Raw genomic sequence first — 25179 nt, 5'->3', positions numbered from 1 at the left:
AGAATAACTTAACAAAATGGATCCCATCTTTGTTCCATTGTTAAATAGAGAAGAGTTGATCATTAGTCCTTTTATCCAGGTTTGCTGAGTCATCTCTCAGCTGGCTGATAGTTCATTTAGATTCAGTTCAGTTCAGTCGCTCAGTCATGTCCGACTCTTTGTGACCCCATGGATGTAGCATGTCAGTGCTCCCTGTCCATCACCAACTCCTGGAATTTACTCGGACTCATATGCATTGAGTCGGTGATGCCATCCAACCATCTCATCCTCTCTCATCCCTTTCTCTTCCTGCTTTCAGTCTTTCCCAGAATCAGTGTCTTTTCCAGTGAGTCAGTTCTTTGCATCAAGTGGCCAAAATATTGGAGCTTCAGCTTCAGCATCAGTCCTTCCAATGAGTATTCAGGACTGATTTCCTTTAAGATTGACTGGTTTGATCTCCCTGCAGTCCAAGGGACTCTCAAGAGGCCTCCAACTCCACAGTTCAAAAGCATCGATTCTTCTGCACTCAGCTTTCTTTATAGTCCATTCTGTCGTTTTTGAGATTGCCTCCAAGTACTGCATTTCGGACTCTTTTGTTGCTATGATGACTACTCCATTTCTTCCAAGAGATTCTTGCCCACAGTAGTAGATATAATGGTCATCTGAGTTAAATTTACCCATTCCAGTCCATTTTAGTTCACTGATTCCTAAATTGTCTATGTTTACTCTTGCCATCTCCTGTTTGACCACTTCCAATTTACCTTGATTCATGGACCTAACATTGCAGGTTCCTATGCAGTATTGCTCTCTACAGCATTGGACTTTACTTTCATCACCAGTCACATCCACAACTAGGTATTGTTTTTGCTTTGGCTCCGTCTCTTCATTCTTTCTGGAGTTATTTCTCCACTGGATCTCCAGTAGCATATTGGGCACCTACTGACCTGGGGAGTTCCTCTTTCAGTGTCCTCTTTTTGCCTTTTCATACTGTTCATGGGGTTCTCAAGGCAAGAATACTGAAGTGGTTTGCTATTCCCTTCTCCAGTGTACCACATTTTGTGAGAACTTTCTACCATGACATTGTACCAATAGAAATATGTGCTCCATAGAATTTAAAATTCTCTAGTAGCCACATTTTAAAAAGTAAAAAGAAATATGTGAAATTAGTTTGAATAATATTTTATTTATCCCATTATACTTAAAATATCTCAAATGTAATCAATATAAAACTTAGTAATAAATTCTCTTTTTTATATAGTCTTTGAAATTAAGTGTGCTATATATGGCAGTAACTACCATAGCAGACAGTGCATGTTCTAGAATGGAGTTTGACGAACTTTTTTCTATAAAGTCCCAGATAACAAATATTTTAAATTTTGCCTGCCATATTTTTTCCATCACAACTACTCAACCTTCCTCTTATAGAGCAAAGCAGCCATAGACAGTACCTAAACGAGTACAACTGTGTTCTCTTCAACTTTACTGTGGGCACTGTAACTTGAATTTTGTATAATTTTCATTTGTTACAAATTACTATTTTCAACCATTTAAAAATGTTTAAATCATTCTTAGCTAATTTATACAAAAATAGGTAGTAGGCTAAAACTTGGCCCATGGACTGGACCAGAAAGAGGTGATAGATATAGTATATTTTATGTTTTAAAATGTACATCTACACTCAAAAGAGGGAGAGAAAGAGAAGAGAAAAAGATGGGGTTGTTTTGATGGCTGAAGAGTTTCTGTAGGGTAGGAAATTGAGATGTGATCCATAGGAATAAACTGGAAATAAACTATGAGGCCTGCAGAGGGCTGCAAGAGGGATAAATAAAATGGCCTGCTCATCCCAGGACTGGGGTTGAGAGGGTTAGATCCCCAAACCACTAATAAAGACTTGATTTGGAGACTTCACCCTACAGTGTGTATTTGTCAATTGGGATGGATAAATGTAAGAGAATCTCTCATATAAGATAGTATCTAAAACAGAAATTACAATGCAAACAACAATAGTGTTTATACCCATGATACAGAAATAAGAGAACTTTAAAGTTCTGAAAATAATTTTTAAGTGTTTATTTAGAATATTAAGAGATAAAGGACATAAATCATCAAAGATCAGAGGTCTTAAAACATCAAAATGATGTGAAAACAAACCATTTCAGAACCTTGTAAATAAAAACACATGGGGTGGACTGCATAATTAACTAGCTATCACCTAGGAGGAAATAGACCAGAAGATAAAACTTAGGAAATCTCTCAGAACACTGAAAAGTTACACATAGTAATCAGGATGTGGGATGGAGTAGGGAGTAACTAAACCAGTGCAAAGCTTTTTCTGAAGGCTTGAATAAATGGGGACACATGCCCTTTGGGGGAAAACTCAGTACCTTAAAGATGTCAATTCTCCTTAAATTGTGAATTTAATATATTGATTGGAATCCCAACAGGACCTTTTTTTTTTTTTTTAAACTTAAAACTTTGCTTTTGATGTTTATCTCAGAAAAGTGAAACCAGAAAGTTGATAGAACACTAAAGTAAGAGATGGACTTAGCCATATTTCAAAGTAATTATTATCTTCAGTGGTTAAAACATTGTGGCACTGGCTTAGAAATACATAACTAGATCAGTAAACAAGAATACTCTGAAGTGAGGGTGTGTGTGTGTTTGGGGAGTGGTGGTAGTGTGATTTTTAACCTTAACATTGCAAATTAATTAGAGTATCTTTGGAGAATGACTTGGAGATAATTGGGTCATATTCCGATGGATAAGAATTTTAATGAAAAAATAGAAGTATAAAAGATTTGATAAAGTTTGTCTCTTTGATAGCTAAAGAACCATAGATTAAAACCAACTAATTTTAATACTTTATTTTACTTCTCACATTGTCAACTTTAAAAAAATTCAATAATACCCTATTTCACCTGAGTGTAGGTGGTATTCTCGTATACTCATGGCAGTAGTGTAAATTGGTAAAACTTGACTGGAGGGTAATCTGGACAGGCGGATGGAGATTAAATATATATGTTTCTCCATTTAAGTGAATTTTCATAAGGATATGATGATAATGTATACTTAAAGAATAATAGCAGCATTATTAATAGCAAAAAGTGAATCATCTGTGTATCTGTAGTAGACTAGTTAAATCACATGCCTTTTATGTAGTGGGATCCAGAACTCTGCAGCTATAAATATTACTAGGAGATGCCCTGGCAGTCTAGTGGTTAGGATGCACACTTTCACTGCCGAGGGCCAGAGTTCAATCCCTGGTTGTGGGAAATAAAGATCCTGCAAGCCAGGTGGCATGCAGCAGCCCCCTACACACACCACCAAAAAAATTAAGATGAATAGGTGTCCCTTGACATGGAAAGGGATCTGTGTTTAACTGGCAAGTGAGAAAAGCATATTAAAGTACCATTTTACCCTATAATATAAAACTTATCAGTGTGTTTATATTATATATTCATTTAAAAATTTAGAAGGACATGTATTTATACATATGCACATATAAACATAGATTCAAACACATGTATGTGTATACATGCAAACATATGCATTTATGTGTACACACACATAATAGGCTTCCCTTGTGGCTCAGCAATAAAGAATCTGCCTGCAGTGCAGGAGATGCAGGTTCAATCCCTAGGTAGGTGAAGATCCCCCGGAGAAGGAAATGCCAACCCACTGCCGTATTCTTGCCTGGGCAATCCATGGACAGAGGAGCTTAGCGGACTACAGTCGTGGGATCGCAGAAGAGTCAAACATGACTTAGTGACTAAACAACAATAGGAACACACACAAGCATATGGCTTGAGATCTCATATGTTGTAAATATTTCTAAGTGAATCATGTGAGCTTAAAATAAGTTTTCCCTTTTTTGGCAGAAGTTTCAGTATATATACGTTGTGCTAAGTTGCTTTCAGTCACTCTTTGTGACCTGATGAACCATAGGTCACCAGGCTCCTCTGTCTGTGGGATTTTCAGGCAAGAATGCTGGAATGGGTCGCCATTCCCTCCTCCAGGGGATCTTCCCAACCCAGGGATCAAACCCACATCTCCTACAGTTCCTGCATTGGCAGGCGGGTTCTATACCACTGGCACCACCTGGGAAGCCCTAATATATCCATTAGGTCAAACTAATTCCTTCTTTTTCAAATATTTGAAACCTTCCTGCCTTTTTGTCAGCTTTGTAGTATAAATATGGAGAGAGCTATATTAAAATCATTTCTGAAGTCAAAAAAGAAAATTGAGAAGAATAAACTAATGGTCAGTAAAGGTTACATGAGGACTTTGGCTTTCCACTTTTTTTTTTTTTTTTAAATGAAATTATGCTTTTTAAATAATTTTTATTTTTTTGGCATGTGGGATCTTAGTTCCCTGACCAGGGATTGAACCTGTGCCCTCGGCGTTGGGAGCACCGAGTTCTAACCACCTGACTACCAGGGACGTCCCGGCTTTCCACTTTTTATACTTAAATATTAGTAGTATTTTGAGTTTTTAAAAGCAGTCTTTTTTAGTAATAAAAATATAGAATATAAAGTTAGGTCCTGACTTTTCAATTTGTAGTTAATAGGAGTAGAACATGTATATCAAAACATCTTTATTCTTGTCGTGATCATCAAAAAAGGAAGAGAGTTCCAGAAAACATCTCTTTCTGCTTTATTGACTATGCCAAAGCCTTTGAATGTGTAGATCACAATAAACTGTGATAAATAAAATTCTGAAAGAGATGGGAATACCAGACCACCTGACCTGCCTCTTGAGAAACCTATATGCAGGTCAGGAAGCAACAGTTAGAACTGGACATGGAACAACAGACTGGTTCCAAATAAGAAAAGGAGTACGTCAAGACTGTATATTGTCATCCTGCTTATTTAACTTAAATGCAGAGTACATCATGAGAAACGCTGGGCTGGAGGAAGCACAAACTGGAATCAGGATTGCCGGGAAAAATATTAGTAATCTCAGGTATGCAGATGACATCACCTTATGGCAGAAAGTGAAGAAGAACTAAAGGGCCTCTTGATGAAAGTGAAAGAGGAGAGTGAAAAAGCTGGCTTAAACTCAACATTCAGAAAACTATGATCATGGCATCTGATCCCATCACTGCATGGCAAATAGATGGTGAAACAGTGTCAGACTTTATTTTTCTGGGCTCCAAAATCACTGCAGATGGTGATTGCAGCCATGAAATTAAAAGACGCTTACTCCTTGGAAGGAAATTTATGACCAACCTAGACAGCATATTAAAAAGCAGAGACATCACTTTGTCAACAAAGGTCCATCTAGTCAAGGCTATGGTTTTTCCAGTGGTCATGTATGGATGTGAGAGTTGGACTATAAAGAAAGCTGAGCGCAGAAGAATGGATGCTTTTGAACTGTGGTGTTGGAGAAGACTCTTGAGAGTCCCTTGGACTGCAAGGAGATCCAACCAGTCCATCCTGAAGGAGATCAGCCCTGGGTGTTCATTGGAAGGACTGATGTTGAAGCTGAAACTCCAATACTTTGGCCACCTGATGCGAAGAGATGACTCATTTGAAAAGACCCTGATGCTGGGAAAGATTGAGGGCAGGAGGAGAAGGGGATGACAGAGGATGAGATGGTTGGATGGCATTGCCCACTCAGTGCACATGGGTTTGGGTGGACTCTGGGAGTTGGTGATGGACAGGGAGGCCTGGCATGCTGCAGTTCACGGGGTCACAAAGAGTCGTACGTGACTGAGAGACTAAACTGAACTGAGCTGAATCACAGTAGAGACACTAGAGGGAAATCTCGAAAGCCTTTGATGTAGGGCATAACTAAGAATGCAACTTTGAGCAAATGATTTTTTAAATAGTGCAGGGATTTAATTGAACCCTCTGTTTTATTCAAATGGCCATGTGTTGCCTGGCCATGAAATCAGTATTGTAGGTTGTGGCCATTATTTCTTAAAATTGGCAATTTACTTTAGAGTGTATTGAAATTTCATAAGGGTAAACTTTTTTTGAGATTTTTGTTTGTGGCATTTGCGTGTGTGGATGCTAGGTCCATGTGAAATAATATTTTATGTTGTGCGTCACAGTCCAGAAACATGAAAACCACTGTAATATAGTAATCATAAAAGTTATTTTATGTCCATTTGCTTTTTATGCCTATATCCATCCCCCACCATTTTTTCAACTTGAGCCTTTTTGAGCTCCTTTAACTTTAAACATGTTCTCTTTAGCTATTTCCTACCTTGTACTTTTCACATTTAGTTTCCAGAAGAGGAAATTCTAGCATAAATCTTCCTTAGCCTCCTTTACCAAATCTATATTGGCATATATTAGACTCAGAAGTGGGTTTAATTCTCCTGCTTAAAACTCACTGTTTTTCTTTTACTTTCAGAGTAAAGTTCCAACTGCTTAACATGACCCAGGAAACTCTTCATGAGTCTTCATTCTGATTATGGCTCCAGTTTTATCTTACTACAACTCCATACCATCCTACCAAAAGCTCCTTTGATATCCTGTCTCTCTGTGCTCATAGCACTTACACTGTATTCTACTTGTTTTTCTGACTAGATTGTGATTTGTGAGGGCAGATCATATCTGTCCTCCTCAGTGTTGAATGCCTAGCTCATAGTTGACCTAATAAAGATTGAATGAAAAACCACTATTGAACAATAGTAATTCTAGCTCTAAACATTTATTGTGTGCCTGTTATGTGCTAGTACTATACAATCATTTATATTTAATTTGAACAGAATTTACCGGTTATATACCTGTTGCATACATGAAGAACCCCAGAACCAGTTTGCATTACATGCTCAAGGTCACTTAGGTAATAAGAGTTAGAATCATTATATACTCTCTCCTCCCCAACCCCAATTTCAGAATAGAATTTTTTTTTTCCTAATGAAGAAAATCACGCATATGTTTTTATTATTTCTCTCTCTTTCAAATATAGCTGGTGTATTTTCAGCAGGCCTTGCTCCAGCTGCATTTGTGCCAAATCCATATATTATTAGTGCTGCTCCTCCAGGGACTGATCCATACACTGCAGCAGGATTGGCTGCAGCAGCTACATTAGCAGGTAACTCACTGTTCATACTTGTTGCTTGTTCTGGATTTAGTTTTAATTTGGGGGTAAGCTTTACTTTTGTCTATTGGGGCAATTTAAAGTTCCTAGGGAAAACTGAAACATATCCAGAGTGAAATGAAGTTTCCAGAGTTAGTTTATTTTTCAACTGTAACGCTACAGGAGAAAACCTAAGTCTGATAACTCTTTTCCTCCTGGGCATAGTTGGTTTACGTTTTAGTTTCATAGTTTTCAAAAAGTTTACATTAGCAAATCTTTATTCTTGTAACTGATCCCATTTACCCACAGAGACAATGCAGATAAAGTTACTTCTCAGAAAATAAGCTGGACACTCACAGGCGTCTCTATCGCAGCTACCCCCAGGTCAGGAATAGTAAATACCCAGGTCAGGAATAGGACAAGGTAAAGAGGTTCAGTCTTGAGTGAATGAGTATCTAAAAAGTAAAGTTTAATTAGCAATATTAGAATAAACAGGCAAGCTGAGGGATGAAAAGGTGGGATTGAGTTGGAAAGAATATATTAGTAAATGTCAAAGCCTGATAACTGCCACTCAAAATCTGGACTAAAAAGCAAAAGTACACAGTGTCACGTGTCAATTGTATTCCACTAAAGCTGAAAAAAAAATTTTTTTAAACCAAATTGTATTTCCTATTTAAGTAAGGAAGACTTGTGTACTGGTTTGGCACAATATTATTGAGCAAAGTGATTTGTTGTCTAGGGTTTAGAGGGAGAAGTTGTTTTACATTGAGTCAGTTATAGAGACAGGAATGAATTAGCCTTAAGCATGATTTATGTTGGTTACCAAGACAGGAGCAGGGAGATATAAACCATGGAAGTGTGTTTCCTTGGTTGAGGCTGCTGATTGACAAGCTTTTCATAACTTGAAGCTGTCAGTGATAAATTCACTGAATTAACACTGATCAATTAATGTTATATCTGCTTTTGGTAGTTATTTATTATCATGCCTGCAGAACAGGTATTTTTTTTCTTAGGCATTTATGGGTTTCTTAGGTATCTGTGGACCTTTTTTTAATACACAAGAATTTTAAGACGTGGGGAAAAATGTTAATTTCAAATTCCTGCTGGATCCCTTAGTTAGCCAACTGAAACTAACCTGTCACAATGAGTACTTTTGGTGTAGATCTGCCTGTGATTCCATAAGGATGTGAGCTTTCCTGGTACCATTTAACTGGATGTTAATATGTAAAGTGCTAGTGTATCTTAAGTACAGAGAATCATTAATCTGTGAATCTGTGGAACCTGAAAGAAGCAATTTAAGTGATCATTAGTTTCAAGATAAGGATTCTTGGCATTCTGGACTTACTTAGACTTTCTGAGATCAGCACTGTCCAGTAGAAATAGAACGTGAGCCAGATAATGTAACTTAGTTTTTTTTTTTCCCTAGTAACCATATTATAAAAATAAAAAACATGAACTTAATTTCAGTGATCTGTTTGGTTTAACTATTGATTATTGATAGTTTTTATAGATAGGTACTTTTTTATTGATAGTTTTTATTGGTAGGTACTTTTTTTTTTAATGCTAAGTCTTCAAAATCCCCATAGTAAGTATGTATTACATACTTAGAACACATCTCAGCTCAGGCTATTCAACTTTCAACTGTGTAGCCACAGGTGACTTCTGACTACTTTTGGACAGAGTTCTAGCTGGATGTCTGATTCTTTTGTTTTGTTGTGACAGTGTATCCTTTCTTCATAAATCCTTTTCTTACGTTTTAAGAGTCTTTATTGTACATTTTGCTTAAACTGTCTTTGAATTTTTTTTTTTAAGCTTTTCATGTTAGCGGTTCAGTTACACCAGGCTTTATTTTCTTCTAAAACAAAGTGAAACCAAGAGTTTGACTTTGTAAAATACACGTTAGATACACTAATATGTAATGCTTCCCTCGTAGCTGAGTTGGTAAAGAATCTGCCTCCAATGCAGGAGACCCAGATTCAGTTCCAGTCCATGGGGTCACAAGAGTTGGACACGACTTAGCGACTAAACCACCACCACCACCACCAGATACACTAAAAACCATATCAGTGGAATTTAGGACATGTTTGTTTTATCAGCCTGGAAACATGACATGTTAATTATTAATTTAATGGCAAGTCTTATTTTGTGTGATACTACGTACTGACCAGAAATTAAGTTTTATCTTGAATAAAGTAGATAGAGCAAGAATTTACTGTTTTTCCTGGGTTGCTTTCTTATGTCTTTGTCCCTTTATGATTATATAATATAGTTCATTCTTGTCTTAACTTACTGGTTCCAGTTTCCTGATCACATAAGCACTGACGTTTCATTTGTTTTTATGTGATTTTCAATTGCTTTCTGAGAGTTGAAACTGATTTTGTTTCAGATATGAAAAATATTTTAAAATTCTGTTTGCAAATAAAATATACTGTTAGCAAGCTTAGTACCAAAATGTTCCCTAATTTTATGTTATATTTTACAAATTAAAAGCCAAAAATGTTTTCAGTTAAAAAAATTCCTTTTTCAAAAGAGTGATGAATTGAATATAGGAAATCTTTATGTTGTCTAATGTTCCTATTTGCCAGTGTCAAGTGCATAAACTAGCATTCAATAGCTGTTGAAAAGGTGATTAAGTGTTCTGTCAGTTCATTTGTCCCTCTTGAGTTTAGTTTCATATCTTTTCATTAATACCACCTCTTTTCATTAATGTCACCTCTGAATACTTCTTTTTTTAATAATCCATGCCTCAGTAGGCTTTGTCTCTAGTAGAATTGGGAAAGGGGAAAGCAATTCCATGTGGATATAGGATTGTAAGGACATCTACTCTAAGTCTAATGCACTGTTCCTTTCTTTATGATCTAATGGTAACTGACCAACCTTATTCTATAAAATGTAGTGACTTTTTTTAAATTTTTTTGGGGGGGTGGGATGTGGGGTTTAGGTCCGGCAGTGGTTCCACCTCAGTATTATGGTGTTCCGTGGGGGGTGTATCCAGCCAATTTATTTCAGCAGCAAGCTGCAGCTGCCGCAAACAACACAGCAAATCAACAAGCAGCATCACAAGCTCAGCCTGGACAGCAACAGGTATAGGCTTGCCTTCATTAAATAATATCTAAAGAATCTTTGAAGTTGTATGAGCCCCTTGCATTCAAGATCTGTGTTTTTTCTCTGTTTATTTTTCCCAGTGTGTTTAGCATAGTACCTATCATAAAGTTGATACACAAGTATTATGGGTTTTTTTCCCCTCTAGTTCTAATTATATGAGTTTTAATATTTAGTTTATTCCACTTCTGCATTTCCATTTTTGAAACTGTCTTGAAATCTCTTAACAGTTTTTAATTTTTTCTTCACTTTTTTTTCCACTTCTTGAAGTGTACTCACAGTGTTTCTATTAAAGTGATTGTCAGTTCATTTTCTTCTGGGTATTTAAATTACTATTTTAAATATTAACTTAATATATTTCTGACCAGAAAAAGGAGGTTACTAGGTTCTTTGTTTTTAAGCAAGGAAAGATGAAATATTTTCAGTAAAGGTTAGATTTAATTTCTTAAAACAGAAAATGTTTATCTTGAAGATTTTGTTCCCAGTTTCCGCTTTCCTGAAGCTATTTTTGTAAATAAATGTCAAAGTAAAATTCTGATAAAAGTGCCAGAATGCTGGTTGTCAAATTTATCATACTTACACCAAAGAAGCAACTTAATGACAAGTACAGTGTTTGTTACTTGGCAGTTGAATTTTCTTTTTAAACTATGTTGATGTTCTGTTAAAGCTGTCCTTTGACTCAGTCCTTATAGATTATACCATAGCACCATTTAATACTCTTAAAATCTGTCTTCTTCGGCTAAACAAATAAATCACATTGCCTAAACATTACCCATACTTGTGGCATGATGCTTGCTTCCATGGTTGGACTTGAGATGAATCCCCCTTGTCCTGAACTGTTGAAGTATTTACCTTTGTGAAATTGATGCATCACAATCTTGTAAGAGACTAATTGAATCATCATTTAACTTATAGTTTTCAGTCTTAGAAAATTACAAAATTTAAACTTTTTTCTTCATCTAAACTTTTGCCCTTTCTCCCCAAATATCTCTCTCATTTTAATGCTACTTTGGTAAGTTAAAGAGCACAAATACTAGAAATAATTTTTTGTGAAGACCTTATAAAATCTCCATGTTGCTTAATAGATTATGTTCTTGAATTACATAATTTGTACTTTTTAATGGTAAACTGACATTTCTTTGAATGTAAATATGTTCAAAGAATAACCAAAGGCTTTCTGCAATATAAAGTTGTCCAAGATAAATTAATTTGTTATTTTCTAATATCGTTTCTAAGGAAATCATTTGTCCTTTGTAGGTTCTCCGTGCTGGGGCAGGTCAGCGCCCTCTTACTCCCAATCAGGGCCAGCAAGGGCAGCAAGCTGAATCACTTGCAGCAGCAAATCCAACTTTGGCTTTTGGTCAGGGTCTTGCTACCGGCATGCCAGGTATATAGTTGGTTGGTTGTGGAAATTTGGATAGATTTAAAAGGTTTAAAGTAGATTGTCACACCGAGGAGTGAGAAGAATCAACACACCTTAAAATCCTACACTGCAATAAATTATTTAGAACTCAGGTGCCAATAGGTGAAATCAGTATCTTTTGTGAGACTTAATGACAGGGATGACAAATGTACATTAGAATTCTCAAAAACATTTTTTATTAGTCTGTTTATAGTGTGAATCATAGCATCTTTCTAATGGAGCGTAGCTCAGAATTCTTAATGCAGTGCTTTAAGAAATAAAACCATTTGTTAGCATGTAAGACAAAACCTATTTGCCATTCCTGCCTTACAAGGTTAGTCATTTAATTAGTTAATGTTGAGAAATGTACAAACATTTTCCACTTAGGACTTAGTTCAGCCTTATTTAGTACATTTATAGTATTTTAATCTATTGATATTTAAAACCTAATGGCATCAGTATTTAGTAAATTTTCTGCCCGTTGCTGCAGTACAACTTTTAGAAAAGACCAGCAAAATACATTTTTTGTGAAGTTAATTTGTGTGGAAATTACTACTTTAATAGTGAAAGATGGAAGGTATTTTTCTTAAGCTAATAAAGTGGCACTTGTTATGTTTTTAAAGTGAAATTTAAAGGTTACATTTGAATGTCTGTAGATAATGCATCACCTCCTGTTCTATTCCTTCATATCTCTGCACTCCTAAAGACCCACTTTTAAGCATGCTGTTTTTTTACATTTAGTTTAAGAGTACTCCTTTAACTGTGTAGAGTACAGCTGACCCTTGAACAACCACCGGTTTGAACTGTGTGGGTCCACTTGTACTTGAATCTTTCTCAGTAAAGATGTACTATAGCACTACAGTCTGTGGTTGATTCAGTCCTGCAGGTGCAGAAGAGTGGGTGTGGAGGGCTGACTGTAAAGTTAAATGCAGATTTTTAGTTGCACAGAGGGTCAGTGCCCCTAATACCTGTGCTGTTCAAGAGTCAACTGTACTTATTAATGAAATACATGTTCCAGTTTCATTTAATTGTGCTATAGATGAATTTTCTCTTCAGATCATGTAGGAGATGTATTTAATGCATTGGAGAAGGTCCTGACTTACATGATTCGACGGTTTTTTAATATGCTGCTAAGTATTTCTTTATATTGTTGTGAGGAATTCTGTATCAGTTACATTCATTCTGTTCTCTCTGAAATTCTAAGGTCAGAATTTACCGTCTTGTTTAGCCTACTGAATGAAAAAGGATGTTAATACTGTCTCTGAAGTACAAATGATAGTAGAACAGGGCTATTCTCATTATTTTCCTTTTTTACCCCAGCTACATCTTGCTTCATGGAAGCTACTGTCCCAGAGCTGCTGTAGATTAGAGACCTGGCAAAAGCAGCTCTTTGTGAAATGGACTGTGAAGCTGAAATTACAGCCACGTGTAGGGATGGAACAAAGCTGAAAAGAACTGAACTGGGAGTTTATGAAAGCCCCTGCTAAGACTGTTCTGGGTCCCTCTTGTTTCTTAGCTGTAAATGGAAAGGGAGAAGAGTCACAGAGTACCATAGTCCTGCCTTACTAGATTCTAAGTAGGACTGTGATTTAACAGAATGCTTCTGGCCTGTATATTTGCTACTCCCTTTTACTGTTGCTAATTTTTTTTTAGACTTTTGATGCTGGTCCTATTATTTACTTCCTATAAATGCCTTTGCTCCTGTTCCTCATGTTCAGCTCATGTTCTTGTTGACTTAAAAAAAAATCAAGGTATTTTGCTATTAATTTTATCAACTTTACCAATTTTATTAACTTTATCAACAAATAATATCAACTTTGCTATTAATTTTATCAAGTTAATTTTATCAACTTTTATCAACTTTTATATTTTATCAAAGTTGATAAATTTATCTTCTCAAAATTTATCTTTATGTTCACTTCCGTTCTATAAGAAAGCACTTTTTTGTTTTGTTTTGTTCACCAGTGAACTCTTATGTTGGTAATCCTAACAGAAAACCACATTTTACAGTATATTTGTCTATAAAGAATTGACTATCTTTGGAGTGATGAGAAATTTAAAAGCAGGTAAAACTTTTAGGAAGAAATCAGGTTATTTTACTTAATCTTCTGAGCCACAACATTTAGTTCCTTTATGACTATAAATGTAAAAATCACTCTCATAAAAAGGGCTTTTCTAGAATTAATATTGTTGTTCCTAAGTGATGTGTTGATTGTTTATATCATTCTCTCACTATGAAACTTTTCTCTGTCTTCTGTACTTCATTCTGCCCAGAACCATGATGAAATAATTCTCCTTTATTCAAATAGTTACATAGTTATAAAATTTTATGTACTAATAGAGGAGCTTGCTTAAGAAAATTGGTGTTTGTTTCTTCAAATCTCATAGAATTCTTAGCTTTTCCACATTCTGTGTTTCACTTCTCATCCATTAAATCCCTATTCCTTGTACTATGTTGGTTATAGACTTTCAGTCCTTCTGCATGACTGTATATGCTATCCATTGTTTCTTAGTCTTACATTTTCAGTCTTTCTCCCTCTGCCACCTCCTTTTCTGTAACCACTGTGATACTAGTCTGCCTCTTCATCGTAAAAAACTTTCTCTCTTGTGCTCCCCTCTTAACTCTGTTGATCCCTTTCAGAACTTATATATCTGACACTGCTTTTTTAAGCCCCACCTCCACGATTCTTTTTCAGTAGTTCTAACGTAACTCAGTGCCAGAGTATGACTTCCTGTCTCCATCCTAATTTTTCTTCATTCTTCAATTCTTGATTGTATGTCTAACTTTGTGAAACTCCTCTCCCCTACGTCTGTGTGATATTTTACTCTCCTGGCTTTCCCATCTTTCTCATTGCTTTTTGTCAGTCTCCCTTTCCTCTGTATATCAATTAAACGTAAATAACAGTCTAGTCTAGTGACTAGATGCTTTTGGAGTCAGATCTGCCCTGTTACTCTGCCACTTGATTGTGTGACCTTGACCAGTTCGCTTTCCTCTTTGAACCTCAGTTTCTGTATTGGAAAAATAGAGATGCTTTATATACTTCCTGTGGGAGAATCTTAACTGGTTTCACTTTTCACCTGTTATTCCTGTGCCAGTACACCAAGTGAGTTTACATCTGCATCTTGTATTCTTTTCTGAACACGTAACACATTACTACCTTTGTACAAAATATTACCATGTGTATGTTCCTGCTGTTCCTTAAACTGAAAATTTCCCAAAATGAACTCACTTCTCCCAAATTTGCTTATCTTATTATTTACCCTATTTCACTATTAACTTCCTTCTCTTCTTGAGCTAGAAATTTTTTACTTCATCCTCAGAGTCATCTTTAAGTCTTAATTTCTTCTATGCCCACATTCAATGACTTGCCAATTCTTGGTTATTCTATCTCATGTTCACTTCTTTTCATCTCAGCTATTCTTATGCGGCCTCTCCTATGTCCTCCCACTAACTCTGTAAGCCTCTAGTCTCTTCAGTTTATTTCATCTTTTTATTCTTTTGGTTACCTTTCAAAATTCCAGGTTAGTTTATACCATTCTGGTTGCTAACATTTCCATTAATTGAGCTCCAAACTACCTTTTAAACTCATCAACAGTGTCCTGGTTCTATACTTCAACATATTAGACCCCAGACTGTTCCACAAACATTCTTTTATGCTTTTAGCTCTAGCCAACAATTTTCCTTTAGCATACCTTTTTATAAATTTTAAGCAAAATTAGGATATATAGTTTTACATTTTCCTTTTTAAAGCCTTGCTTTATACTTGTGATTAACTTTCTTTTTCGTCTTTTAATATGATCCTTTTCATGAAGCCTTTCTGAATCTTTCCCAGTGCTTGTTCATGAATAATTATTCCTTCTGGGACTTCCCTAGTGGTCCAGTGATTTCCGACTCAAGTGTTTCCAATGCAGGGGGCATGGATTCGACCCCTGGTTGGGGAACTAAAATCCTGCCTGCCATGCGGCATGGCCAAAAAAAGAAACAAAATAATAGTCATTTCTGCTTTTGTCATTCTTGTGGCACATAACTTGCTCCTTTCTTTAGTACTTCTCTCTGCCTTGTGTTTCATTTAGCTGTTTGTGATTTGTTAATTATTTTAGCATGTTTGGAGGTGGGAAGTGTCTTAAAATTAAAGTGAAAGAGTTACATATATTTCTCCCTAAGGGAAGTTATTTGATCAATGTCAGGTCTGCAAAGTGGCACTTTAGGATTAAAAATACAGTATGTTACCTTCTCTATGAATTGTGTAATTCTTCAGTGTGAGGAGTGTCTTTTTTAGTGTCTTGTGTTTTATCAAGCTCTTTAAGTAACAAAGATAATATAATAGAAATTAGAAACTTTTGAACTGATTGATTATGAAAATGCTGCATATTTAAACTTGTTTACTACACCTAAAAACAAAACATAAAAGAGGAGTATATTATGCCTTTTCTTTTTAATTGAAATATAGTTGATTTACAATGTTGTTAGTTTCAGATGTACAGCAGAGTGATTCAGTTATATGTGTATATTCCTTTTCAGATTCTTAAAGGCTATCACAAAATAGTATAGTTTTCTGTGCAACACAGTTGGTCCTTGTTAGTTATCTTTTTTGTATGTGGTGTATATGTTAATCTGAAACTCCTCTGTTCCCTCCTTTCCCTTTTGTAACTGTAAGTTTGTTCTCTGTGTCTGTGGATCTGTTTTTGTTTTATACATAAATTCACTTGTATCTTTTTTTTTTTTTTAAGATTCCTTGTCTTTCTCTATCTGGCTTACTTCACTTAGTATGATAATCTCTAGGTCCATCCATGTTTTTGCAAATGGCTGGAGTATAGAGGCTTGAATACATACATTAGAAAATAAGTTTCTATCTGGGAACCGTAAAATGAAGAAAATAAATTCTAAGAATTAAAGAAGGAAATGAAATAATAAAGATTGAAACTGATGTAGATGAAATAGATGACAAATATACAATTTAAAAGGTCAAGTTATCCCAAAAGTTGCTTTTTTAAAAAGACTAATAAAATTGATAAACCTCTTAGAGATTCATCAAAAAAAAAAAAAAATGATAGAGAAGACATAAAAAACCAATATCAGAAAAAGTGAATCATCATAACAGGATATTAGGTATCAATCTCATGTTAGGAAATTGGAAATTGTAGACAAAATAGACAAATAATGAGAAAAATATTATCAAACAGATTCAGTGATACATAGAAAATCTAAAGTTCGTTACTGTTAAGTCAATTGAGTAATTAAGAAGTCTTACAAGAAAATTCCAGGCTAACACAACTTTTTTGGTGAGTGATACCAGGCATTCAAGAAAGAAGTAGTTTCTAAATTTTAAAGCTCCAGAGACCAGAAGAACACTGGCCTCCCCTTGCCGTTTTATGGCACTGGCTTAGTCTTGGTAGTGAAACCTACAGATGTGCAGAAAAGGAACTATCGGCTAATCAGACTTACGAACATGGGTTTAGAAGTCCTGAAATACTCGCAAACCAGATCTAGCAATATAAAGCAGGCTGATACATCATGAACAAGTTGGATTTTATCCCAAGAATGCAAGATGAGCATTAATAACTCACACAGTATAATTTTCCACATTAAATGATTAAAATAAGAGATACAAATCATAAGAATTTCTCAAAAGATGCAGAACATTATAATAAATTTACATATTGACTTACAGATATGAATCAGAAGATTTAATATGCTGGGAAGTCAAAGAGAATTAAACAACCCACCCCACCTCCAAAGGATGACAGACTTCCTGTTTATACTCAGTATTTGAAAGTTTTCTATCTAGGATTGGGAAAAAGACAAGGAGTTCTGCTAACGATACTTCTCTTAAATGTTGTATTAGAGATCCTAGCCAGTGCTATATAACATGAGAGAAATTTGAATAAAATGAAAAAGCTCTGTAAAGAGAGAAATAATTGTCATTTGCAGAAAATATGATTATAGTAACTGCAGATAAAATATTAGAATTAATGTTTTTTCTACGGTTTTCAGAGGTAAAAATCAAGCATAAAATCTTTATTGTCAGCCAACAGCTTTTTTTTTTTTTTTTGGTCAAGTTAGTTCTCCACCAGGGATTGAACCAGGCCCACAGCATTGAAAACACAAGTCCTAAACAGTGGACAGCCAGGGAACTCCCAACACTATAATGTTTTAAAATGTAAAATTTGAAGATTATTTACAGTAGTAAGTACCTAGGAATAAGTCTTAAAAAGTGTACAGTTTCTTTGGGAAAACAGCTTTGTTTAGACATTAAGTTCAGTTGAGTTCAGTCGCCCAGTCGTGTCTGACTCTTTGCGACCCCATGGACTGCAGCACGCCGGGCTTCCCTGTCCATCACCAACTCCTGGAGCTTCCATTGAGTTGGTGATGCCATCCAGCCATCTATCTCATCCTCTGTCGTCAGGTCTTTGCATCAGGTAGCCAAAGTATTGGAGTTTCAGCTTCAGCATCAGTCCTTCCAATGAATATTCAGTACTGATTTCCTTTAGGATGGACTGGCTCGATCTCCTTGCTGTCCAAGGGATTCTTAAGAGTCTTCTCCAATACCACAGTTCAACAGCATCAATTCTTTGGCACTTAGCTTTCTTTATAGTCCAACTCTCCTATCTGTACATGACTCTTGGATAAACCATAGCTTTGACTAAGATGGACCTTTGTTGGCAAAGTAATGTCTCTGCCTTTTAATATCCTGTCTAGGTTGGTCATAACTTGCCTTACAAGAAGCAAGTGTCTTTTAGTTGCATGGCTGCAGTCACCATCTGCAGTGATTTTGGAGTCCAAAAAAATAAAGTCTGTCACTATTTCCATTGTTTCCCCATCTATTTGCTGTGAAGTAATGGGACCAGATGCCATGATCTTAGTTTTCTGAATGATAAGTTTTAAGCCAGCTTTTTCACTCTCCTCTTTCACTTTCATCAAGAGGCTCTTTAGTAGTTCTTCACTTTCTGCCGTAAGGGTGATGTCATCTGTGTATCTGAGGTTATTGATATTTCTCCCGGCAGTCTTGATTCCAGCTTGAGCCTCATCCAGCCTGGATTTTGCATGATGTACTCTGTTTCTAAGTTAAATAAACAGGGTGACAGTATACAGCCTTGACGTACTCTTTGCCAGTTTGGAACCAGTCCATTATTCCATATCCAGTTCTAACTGTTGTTTCTTGACCTCCATACAGATTTCTCAGGAGAAGTTTCTCTTGAAGAATTTTCCACAGTTTATTGTGATCCACACAGGTTTTGGCGTAGTCAGTAAAGCAGAAGTAGATGTTTTTCTGGAACTCTCTTGCTTTTTAGATGGTCCAGCGGATGTTGGCAATTTGATCTCTGACCCTTTTGCCTTTTCTAAATCCAGCTTGAATATCTGGAAGTTCATGGTTCACATACTGTTGAAGGATGGCTTGGAGAATTTTGAGCATTACTTTGCTAGTGTGTACAAGGAGCACAGTTGTGCAGTAGTTTGAACATTCTTCAGCATTGCCCTTCTTTGGGACTGAAATGAAAACACATTTTTCAGTCCTCTGGCCACTTCTGAGATTTCCAAATTTGCTGGCATATCAAGTACAGCACTTTCACAGCATCATCTTTTTAGGATTTGAAATAGCTCAATTGGAATTCCATCACCTCCACTAGCTTTGTTCAAGGAGACCTAAATGCCATTGGGCAACTCAATGTTTTAAACATACCAATTCGTCCCATATTAACCTGTACTTTCAATGCATTTCCAATCAGAACCCAGTGGGTTCTTACTGTGGGCTTCTTTGACAGCTGATACTAAAATTTAATGAAAATGCAGAGTCAAGATTAGCCACAATACTCTTATTAAAGGACAAAAATGAGTAGAAGGACTTGGTCTATTCTGACTTATACTCTAGGGTAAAATTTTACTCTTAAAGCTGCAGTTGAATTACTGCATGGAGAGACATAGAGACCCCAAAAATGAGATCCCAAAAGGAAGGGACACCTACCTACCTAATTAATTCCCCCCAAAAAAACAGCAAAAAGCAATAGGGAGGAAGAACTTGTTTTATAAATAAGGTGAAATAAAGAAAATTGATTCTTTGAACAACAAATTGTTCAAATTGGGATCCGTGACTTACCCTATGTTCATTAATCATTTACATTTTGGGTTTTAGACCTGTGTGGGAAAGTGGAATTTTAAAGATTATTAGAAGGTAATATAGGGAAATTTTGTTATGAAAATAAAGGAAATAATAAATTCGAACCCATTACTTCAAAAGTCACCATAAAGAGAATGACAGGTCAGGCTAGGAATGGAAGAAGAAACTGTGGAACACTTGAATACAGCATACATAAAGAATTATAAATCAATAAGAGAGCTTCCCTGGTGTCTCAGTAGTGAAGAATCTGCCTGCCAGTGTGAGAGACACAGGTTCAATCCCTGATCCTGGAAGATCCCATATGCCACGGAGCGCCTCAACTCCATGCACCACAGCTGTTGAGCCTGTGTTGTAGAAACAGGGAGGCACAGCTATTGAGCCCTTGAACCGCAACTACTGAAGACCTCATGCCATAGAGCCCATGCTCCTCAACAGAAGCCACTGCAAAGAAAAACCCTCACACCACTAGAGAAAACCCCTTGAAACGACAAAGACCCAACACAGCCAAAAATAAAATTATTTTATAGAATAAATAAATTAAAAATAAATCAATAACAAAAGACAGCCAGTAGGAAAATGGGTGAGAGAAACTTTGAACAGTTGTTTTCCCAAGAGGAAATGCTGAGGCACAATTAGCATATAAAAGACACCCAACTTCCTTCTGAGGAAAGAAAGTCAAAACCACAACCTAATGTTTCTTCCTGTCTTTCAGATTGGCCAGTTTTTAAAAGTCTGATAGTTTATCAAGTATTTTTAAAGTCATTGTATGGCAAAAACCACTACAATATTATATTGTAAAGTAATTAGCCTCCAACTAATAAAAATAAATGGGGGAAAAAAAGTCATGGAGCAGTGGGAACTCTTAATACCAAGGTGGTTAAGTGTGTAAATTTGCACAACCACTTTGAAGGCAGTTTGGCATTATTACCAAAGTTTGAAAATACGCATACCCTTTAACTCAGGGTGTCAGCTGCTGTACATCTTAGGTTAGAGAAATATGTACTCATAACACACCAACATACACATATGAAAATGTTTATGGCACTACTGTTGGCAGTGACCCCAAACTGGGAACAATGTAAATGTAGAATGTAAAAAAACAGTGTAAATGTATCCTGGTGTTTGTTTAGTGAGGTGCTATACAGTAGTGAAAAGGGAAACAAAGTATAACAACATGGATGACTTGCATGTAAAATTTTTTAAATAAGTCAAATGATTGTTTAGAGAGAGAAGTAAGGTGGGAAGTAAGATGTTGTGTAACTCTGAAGATCCCCTGGAGAAGTGGAGAAGGAACTAGCAATCCATTCCAGTATTCTTGCCTGGGAAGTCCCTTGGACAGAGGAGCCTGGCAGGCTACAAGTCCATGGGGTCACAAAGAGTCAGACATGACTTAGGGATTAAACAACAGGGAAAGAGAAGATTGTGGTAGAGCAGGGACTTACAAGAGGTGGGTACCAGGCAGTTTTCTATTTCTATTATTGACTTGCATGGAGGTTATACTTTTTTGTGTTGTAATCATTATAATGTACTTTTGGTTTTTGCACTTTTTCTATTTTATTTCACAATAATAAATGTTTTAAACACTTAAGAAGTATCATGCTCTGCTAAACAAGAACATTTTCTGGTTAAGAAAAATTTTATTCTCAGCCACTTTTCTGTAGCTCCGCTCTGGTCCTTTTTACAGCAAAATTCAAAAGCATTTCTATACTTGTTATGGTTCTTCCATTCTTACTAAACTCACCACACTGACTATCATCCTTACCAGAATGACTTCCATATTGTTAAATTCATTAGTCTGGTTCCCAACTCTTAATGCCTTTTAGCAGCATTTTGCATTGTTAATCGCTCAGTCTTCATTCAAATTCTTTTTTCTTTGGCCTCCAGGAGACCACTGTGTTCTGATTTGGTTTTTTTTCCTTCCTGGCTGTTTCCTCTCAGTCTCTTCTTTGGTTCCTCCTCTCTCCAGCCTCTTAATGTGAAGTACCCTCCAGGCCATAGGCCCCACCCTTTTATTTTCTTGGTGGTTGGATCATTTTTAGCTAATACCATGCTTATGTTGACCACTCCCTTGTTTGTGAATCCAACCTGAACCTCTCTATTAAACTCCAGACTTGCATATTCTATATGACAGTTACAGTTGGATATCTGATAATTTCTCAAATTATCATGTTCATTCTATGAGGAAAGGTCTTTGAAAATTATTACCAATTAGTTCTGAGAGGAGAGGTCATTTCCTCCTAGATTTTGCCCTGTGCAGCCCTTCATTTGGCTGGTCCTCCTATAATTCATATCCATTGTAATAAAGCTGCAATTGTGGATCAGAGTTACTGCATTTTATTAAAACAGCCTTTACATGTGAAAGTTTTGGTCCTAGTTTGGAAGGTGGTGTTTAAATTTAAACATATCCAATATTGCTAGTACCTTTTTGCAAGTGGTCCTTACACTTTTGAGCCTGAGTCTTTGTTACTGTATAAGACAGCGTTTCTTAACCTGACTCCTGGGAGAAAATAAACCTATTGCCTTAAAATAGCCACTGTATGAATGTATGTATATATATATAGAGAGAGATAGTTACCTCTTCTCCCATGCATCTTGAGTGGTATTTGTTATTTTGGATCATCTTTGAGAAAATTGGCAAAAAAGTCACTTTTCTGTTCGAAATAATCATTTTCTGTTCTGTGGTTCAGATGAGGAACTGAGAAAGTCTGTGAAGAGAGAAACTACTCTTCCTATAGTTCTGAACAGTGCAAATTGTCACCTGCCTTGTGGTCAAGGCTGTAATACTACTAATGCCTATGTGATTTTTATTCAGACTCTAGCTTGAGACCCTTTACAAATGGACTGTTAAACTTTATGATTTTAAGTTACCTGTTTATATCATGATTTTATCTTTAAAGGATTGCTTGCAAATGAAAATCTAAGGAAATGCTGTCAGTGAGGCACTTGGTTTAGAAATTTACTAAAATTACCTAATGAATCTTACACTGCTTTCTCTCAATTCCCTTAGTCTTTTATCCATTCTCCTCTCAGGAGAACTAATTGGTGGTAATAATTTTCAAGCATCAGCCCTTGATTACTTACAGTTTCAAAAGCAAAGACTGTATCTCATCATTCTGTGGTCCATAAGCAAGAGGCATCGCTGTCAAAATTTAGGGAAAAATTTTATTTAGGCTTTGTTAGATTTTCTTTTATTTAGTAATACCTTCTCAGATGTGTTTACTTTTTATATAATAACTAATGGTTTTATATTCACAGTAAAAATAGCTGTGTTTGCTGGTTGATAAAAACAACTGTGGGAGAAAGTAAATAACATGCTTTCTATATTAATGTTTTCATTGGTAAACATTTATTTTGCTATTATCTAGGCTATCAAGTACTAGCTCCAACTGCCTATTATGATCAGACTGGTGCCTTAGTGGTTGGCCCTGGAGCAAGAACTGGCCTTGGAGCTCCAGTTCGGTTAATGGCTCCAACACCTGTTTTAATTAGTTCAGCAGCAGCACAAGCTGGTAAGTGTAACTGACATTTTCAGGGATAATAATTTTCTGGTGGTGTTTGAGATATTTTAAAAATAGAAAATGGTTTTCTGGGTAGTCACAAGAAGTGTCTGAAATTTATTTTATAGCAGCAGCAGCAGCAGCTGGAGGAACTGCAAATAGTCTCACAGGCAGCACAAATGGTCTGTTCCGGCCAATTGGCACTCAGCCACCACCGCAGCAGCAGCAGCAGCAGCAGCCGCCAAGCACTAATCTGCAGTCTAATTCATTTTATGGGAGCACTTCTCTGACTAATAGCTCCCAGAGCAGTTCGTTATTTTCTCACGGACCTGGCCAACCTGGAAGTACATCTCTTGGCTTTGGAAGCAGTAGCTCTTTGGGTGCTGCTATAGGCTCAGCCCTCAGTGGATTTGGTTCATCAGGTAAGTTTCTTTTTAAGATGAGTGTACTCTGCTAAGTGGACATGAGGTACATGTATTTGTTTTTAATATTAATATGAACAACGGCTAGTAGTATAGAAAGGACAAGAATAAGATACTGGTTTATTGGCTTAGTTTTGTAGACAGAAACCTCTTGCAGTGTTTATGAATGTTTAACCCGTTTCAAGCAGCCCATTCTTTACTCAAATATAATATAGTTTCTCCTGGCCTTAAGAATTACACTACTGTAATTTTTGTTTTAGTAAGATTTGTTTGGGCTAATATACATTATGCTCATTGCTAGCTCTTCCCTTTTCCCTATAATATTAATGTTTGAGGCAGTAAAAACTTTGCTATCTTAAGTTTCTGATATTTTAAAATAATAATTATCTGTGTGCTCATCAGATGATTTATTCTTATTAAATGTTAATTAATATTTATGGTCCCTATTTGGTATAATATATAAAAATAAAATATAAGGAAATGTTCTAAACAGAAGCCCCTACAATAAGGATGCCTGTCTTTATTTTAGGTTAAACAACTTAGCCTTTATCACTAAAAATACGTTTAAAAAGACTCCTCCCCGGCTTGTATCCTAGTTTTATACATAATACTTAAGAAGTCCAAATTTTAAATAGCTTCACAAAATAAATAATGTACCCACAGAAACTGACTTTATAACTGAGAAAGAGCTGAAATCAGAAGAGGCCCACATTGACACCCTGTTGACACATGTATTATCAGTCTCTGGTATTTCCAGAGTGTTCAGGAAACATTAGGGAAAAAACAGCTTACTCTCATTCTCTTGGTATAATTGACAGCCTTTTCTTTATGAGGGACATTTATTCACACCTCAAGAAATGTTTCATTTCTCTAGTGTCCTTGAGTCTTTAGAATCTGCTTCTAGTCTGTTTTCCCACCACATGAAATTATATTCTTTTCTGGTGTGAAAAAATGGCCAAACTAACACATGCCAGTCATTACTATTTTTGCCAGATTTCTACGAAAGTATCTTCTTAACTCTTTGAACGTTTTCAATAGGGATGGTCCAGAACACCTATTAACTTTTAGGTGCATAATTCTTTTCTGATATAATGAGATACAAAAAGGAAATATCGTATTTGCCTAATAAAAAAATTGCCTAAAGAATGGGCATGGAAACTTCTCAGGAAAAATCTAGTGAACATAGAGACTATTCAGTCTTTTAATTTTCCTATTTGATTTGTTTCATTACGTTTGGAGCTTAGTGTTTTAATATGTAGCCCAGGCACTCTCATAGACTCACTTTTTTGTTTCTAACAGTTGACAAGCAGTTGCCCCAGATAATCCTAGATTGCTGAAGAAAATCAAAAGAACAGATAACTTAAAAAAAAAACTTTTGTGGAAATAACTGGTTTCTGTAGGTTTGTAGGCCCTGAATAATACAGGAAAAATAGAGAAAAGATAAATATCCTGTTCCCTTTGTAATAATAAAATGTCACTGATAGTCTGGTATACTCCCAAGTTTCCTTGTCTCTTTATTTGTTAAGACCCTTCCCCCTGTATTCAGGAACTGATAAGTCATCAACATTTTGTTCTCTATAGTTGTCCCCTGCAGATGCCTCTGCCAAAAAATTATCTTCATTCTCTCT

The 25179-nt window shown here is 36.0% G+C and overlaps 1 protein-coding gene across 8 annotated transcripts in view; it reads left to right on the top strand.

Annotated features, from left to right (window-relative positions):
• PUM2 (pumilio RNA binding family member 2) overlaps positions 1-25179 on the top strand; it is a 96903-nt gene that overhangs the window by 41478 nt on the left and 30246 nt on the right. For 6 of the 8 annotated variants that reach the window (XM_061154864.1, XM_061154868.1, XM_061154867.1 and 3 more), the window contains 5 exons: positions 6901-7026; positions 9953-10095; positions 11371-11500; positions 22998-23141; positions 23258-23551. In XM_061154864.1, the coding sequence (XP_061010847.1) occupies positions 6901-7026; positions 9953-10095; positions 11371-11500; positions 22998-23141; positions 23258-23551 (837 nt within the window). The remainder of the gene's footprint in view (positions 1-6900; positions 7027-9952; positions 10096-11370; positions 11501-22997; positions 23142-23257; positions 23552-25179) is intronic. The other 2 variants (XM_061154866.1, XM_061154869.1) reach the window with 2 other exon arrangements.

Source organism: Dama dama, chromosome 11 (genome assembly GCF_033118175.1).
Source record: "Dama dama isolate Ldn47 chromosome 11, ASM3311817v1, whole genome shotgun sequence".
In the NCBI taxonomy this organism is placed as follows: Eukaryota; Metazoa; Chordata; class Mammalia; order Artiodactyla; family Cervidae; genus Dama; species Dama dama.
This window is presented reverse-complemented; position numbering and strand designations above follow the sequence as displayed.